This window comes from Protomyctophum bolini (assembly GCF_963924005.1).
Source record: "Protomyctophum bolini genome assembly, chromosome: 16".
In the NCBI taxonomy this organism is placed as follows: Eukaryota; Metazoa; Chordata; class Actinopteri; order Myctophiformes; family Myctophidae; genus Protomyctophum; species Protomyctophum bolini.
The window spans coordinates 40,463,353-40,468,205 of record NC_137877.1 but is presented as its reverse complement, the minus strand read 5'-3'; the positions used below and the strand labels follow the sequence as shown (position 1 = coordinate 40,468,205).

Sequence of the window (4,853 nt, the reverse complement as noted above, 5' to 3'; positions counted from 1 at the left end):
ATTTTTTAATAATGATAAAAAGTAAATGTTGGACATAGCAGGTTTCCACCAGACAGCGTTCGTATTCAATGTAGAGCATAATGACACGGTGTTTCTGTGACCCATTTGTGGGTCACAGACACATTTCTATGGGTCACAAGACTAGAGTAAAAAGATCATTTTTTCCCCCTACATTTAAATTAAAAATATTTTTTTAAATAAACAAAAAAGAAAAAACCCCAAAAAGCAATATACATTTATAAACAAACTAACAAACACATCTAATAAATTCCATAAATAAATAAAAAATAATAATAATTAAGACGTAGTGAAAATAGCTGATCTACAAGCGTGCAACGCTGCACAAAGCAACGCCTTGCACGCCTGTAGATCTGCTATTTTCTCTAGTACGGGTCCCGGACAAACACTTTAGGGTCTCAACCTGTGAACCTCTGATCTGCATGACAGAGATATCTGTACACTATACGTTGGTTATATTTCATATCATTCTGCTCTGCATGACAGACAGTGAAGGCAGAGAGATATCTGTATACAACGTTGGTTATATTTCATATCATTCTGCTCTGCATGACATACAGTGAATACAGAGAGATATCTGTACACTACGTTGGTTATATTTCATATCATTCTGCTCTGCATGACAGAGATATCTGTACACTACGTTGGTTATATTTCATATCATTCTGCTCTGCATGACATACAGTGAAGACAGAGAGATCTCTGTACACAACCTTATTTAGATATAATTATTTATTTAATCCAGTGCTGTACATACAGTAAATGTGCTTCTAGCATATATAAAAACAACACATTTCATTAAGGCACAAAATTGTACAGAAATGATGTTTTGGCATAATTTGGCGTCCATGCGTTTTCTCTCGTATGCTATTGGTCAATATATAACCAGTTATAACCCTTTGGTCGGGGGCAATACAAAAATAAAGTCTCAGTTCAATGTCAATCAATTAAATTACAAATTAAATCAATAGACTGTATTGAATTAAATCAATCTCTTCATCTGTAAACAATCATAATATATGAATTTAGCAGCTTTCAATCAACCATGTCATACAATTATCTATGTAACGGGTCCAGGGGTGCCCACACACTTTTGACTTGAGATTTACTTTTAAAAATGACCCGTCCAGCTCTTCAAGATCTACCCACCAAAAAAATATATATATATTACCTATTGCTAAAAAATATATATATAAATATATACCTGACGGAAATATACCTAAATAACGGAGCTGGCGTTACACTGAATAATGCATTTTATTAACTGTACAATAATGTGAAGACATTGAGGGCTGGATATGAACCTATAGTAGACCCAAGGCAGAGTACTTATGAATAGTCTGTGTGGAGGGGAGTGGAGTGCTGGTAAGCTCCATCCTAGCAAACACACCACGTCCAGCATATTCTGATTCTGGTTTAGTGGGATGAGGAGTTTTGTGATTTTTCTTATATATTTCGGGGAATGTCATGTGTTCTACCTGCACAGCCTTTGTGATCTACTGGTCTGGTAGATCGCGATCTACCTTTTGGGCAACCCGTTAAGTTACGACAGGGAGAGTTTGCCCAGGGCGTCGTCCAGGCTGTGACTTGTGGACTTTGCTGGATAGAAGTCTTCCAGGGTGATCCGTGTGTTCCAGCCTCGGTTCACAGTGAACTTGTAGACACTTACGACGAGAGCAGGAAACATCTCCATCAGGTCAATGTCAGCAGCAGCCTCAGCACTGTAAACACACAGAAACAGAGTACAGCCATATATACACTCAGTTCAAAAGGCACAGCACCAATAAGAAGTCCTTGCGGTCTTGTTTCCATTTAGGCCCTGCAGTATGTGCAATCATTTCATATAGTCATTGCATGAAGGGTGACAGCATGTAATTCAGACAGGGCATTACGTCTGCTCCCTTTATTTGTAGTTGTTACGTCCCCACCAAAGAGGTCCAGGTGTTATTTTGTGCAAAAGCGCATTATTGGTGATTTCCTCTACCATAAGCCCTCAATGAATTGCATTGAATTGAATGGGGTGTTGTCCTAATTCGCTTATTTCCATGGCACAAAAATCATTTATTTTATGTATCCTCTCTTCATAATGTAAATAGTATCCCAAGCGGCGCACTTTAGTACACTTATTTCAATGGAAATAAGCCAATTAGCACAAAAATGTCAAATTCAACGTACTGGTGCTGATGGAGATTGCGTATGAAGCGCAGCAGTCCAAACGCATCATCATGGTAGGGAAACCTCTTCCTCCTGTTGTCCATCTCCTCAAACACCTCCTGTGGCAACTGGAAAAACACACAACTTCAACATGAAACGGACCTGTTGTCTAATAAACACACACATATACACACCTGAACCTTACAGTCTAATGGACACACCTGAACCCCACATGATTTAGTCTCTAATGGACACACCTGAACCCAACATGATTTAGTCTCTAATGGACACACCTGAACCCAACATGATTTAGTCTAATAGACTGCAGTAATACAGTATACATATGATTTAGTCTGAAAACACCAGACCGTAGCACTTGCCCTAGCCTCGAACAACTTCAGTGATGCTTGCGGAACTCGACTACGTCTCGTTCCTGACCGCATCACTGTCGTGGCAATAATCACGTTAAACCACACCCTCTCGTGTAAAATTGCTTAAGTATGTCGCTCTGGATTAAGAGCATCTGATAAATGCCTGAATTGTAATGGACATATATATGTGTATTTTATACAGATTTAGTGTAATGGACATATATGTGTATAGGCTATTGTAGACATGATTTAGTCACCTTGTGTTTCATGGTGTGTTTCCATGTGCTGAACAGTCCATCCTCAGCACACTGGTTCCACACAGCCATGACGTTGTGGCGCTCAGGGTTTTCATAGTGCTTGTCGATTTCCTTCTCATTCGCAACCTTTTGCAGGAAATCAATTCTCCTGGAAGAATTTACAAAACAAACATATTGAGAAAAATAAATCAAAAGGTTTACTTTAAAACTCGCATCCATGTTTTGGGCATGATGTAAATTATGGGCAGAAAATGTAAGAAAACATCAAACAAAAACAACAACGAAAACATCATGTTGGTAGAAAACGTACTGTTGGATCAAAAGGTTTACTTTAAAAGCATGTTTGGGACATGATATTATTGGCAGAAAACAATAATCAATAGACAAATTAGCTGATCTACAAGCTCCAAACGTGTTGTGAGCTTGTTGATGTGCTATTTATTTAATAGAGCTTAAGAGAATAAAATGAGCTTTGGTTGTGATTATGCCATGATATGAAGTATTGATTAAAGCTACTACTACTACTACTACTACTACTACTGTATGTGTAATGTGTACTTATTTCTAGTACGTTTTGTTTGTCCAGAAGTAGGGATGAGCCAAGCATTCCTCCACTTTAGGTCTTTTCTTTGGGTCTGCATGGATCATCCTCTCGATGAGATCCTTGGCAACCACATCCTGAACGTGATCCAGGTTGTAGATTCCATCGTAGATGTTGGTTTCACATCTAAAGTCATCACCGAAGGGATGGTGTCCTCCGGATAGGATGTAATACATCAACATCCCAGCCACCTGACAAAAGGAGCATGGAAATGTATTTAATCATTTATATTGTTCTCATTTATTGAATTGTTCTCAGTCAGATTTTCCTTTTTATTAACCTGGATATCAGCACTTCTTTTAGCAACATCACTGTGAGCAGGTATCGTCTCCTTTGCCTTCCAGCATCTCGATCCTGCATTCTTTGTGTGGAGGGTTGTTCGTCCTTCCTGCAATCGTCGGCTTATTCCAAAATCTGCTAATCTTGCTTTATTTTTAACATCTATAAAGCAAATTGGGTAGATCAATACAATAAACAGTGTTTACTATTGATGGAAATGACATGAATTGTATGTTGTTTCATTCTCTGAAACTGTATAGGCTATGCTCTTAATCTATTCTGTATCTTACCAATCAAGACATTCTGGGGCTTGATATCCCGGTGGAGAATTTGAGGATACTGACAATGAAGAACATTTAAGCTATTGAGAACCTGCTTTGCGAGACCCTTCATTTCACCAAGGCTGTCTTCAGTGAAGTTACATTTGATGTACTCTTCCAGTGTGTATTCACATAACTGAAGACCAAGGTATCCAAAGTCCTCATCCTCTGCAAAGTCGACATATCGTACAATCGAAGGATCATCAAGCTCTGGAAGACGTAAAAATCCTTCCTCATTCTTCAGCACACCGCAGTTGGATATGGGCATTCTCTTAACTGCAACTTCAGTGCTGTCATTTCTTAACCCCAAGAAGACCTCAGTTCCATCACTTCCCTTTGCAATGCGGAATTCATTATCTTTCACAAACACAAGACTTCCAACTTTGATCACTTTACTTTCATCTATGTCTGCAAGCTTCTCTAACTGTTGCTTCCATCTTTGACTGATTGGGTGCCATTTCCGTAGTTTTGATGACACACTGGCTACAGGGTGGATAGGTTGTGGTTTTGGTGACACACTGGCTACGGGGTGGATAGGTTGTGGTGTTGGTGACACACTGGCTACGGGGTGGATAGGTTGTGGTTTTGGTGACACACTGGCTACGGGGTGGATAGGTTGTGGTGTTGGTGACACACTGGCTACGGGGTGGATAGGTTGTGGTGACACACTGGCTATGGGGTGGATAGGTTGTGGTTGTGGTGACACACTGGCTACGTGGTGGATAGGTTGTGGTGTTGGTGACACACTGGCTACGGGGTGGATAGGTTGTGGTGTTGGTGACACACTGGCTACGGGGTGGATAGGTTGTGGTTTTGGTGACACACTGGCTACGGGGTGGATAGGTTGTGGTGT

At 39.9% G+C, this 4,853-nt stretch overlaps 1 protein-coding gene across 1 annotated transcript; it reads right to left on the bottom strand.

Moving 5' to 3' along the window:
• Window positions 1-1,561: 1,561 nt before the first annotated feature.
• LOC308330968 (serine/threonine-protein kinase/endoribonuclease IRE1-like) lies at window positions 1,562-4,268 on the bottom strand (the record flags this gene model as incomplete). The annotated part of the gene is made up of 6 exons (XM_080786034.1): window positions 1,562-1,739; window positions 2,194-2,300; window positions 2,801-2,948; window positions 3,372-3,592; window positions 3,682-3,842; window positions 3,971-4,268. 6 exons carry the CDS (start codon window positions 4,266-4,268, stop codon window positions 1,562-1,564), a joined length of 1,113 nt encoding a protein of 370 aa, XP_080642160.1.
• Between the last annotated feature and the right edge of the window lie 585 nt (window positions 4,269-4,853).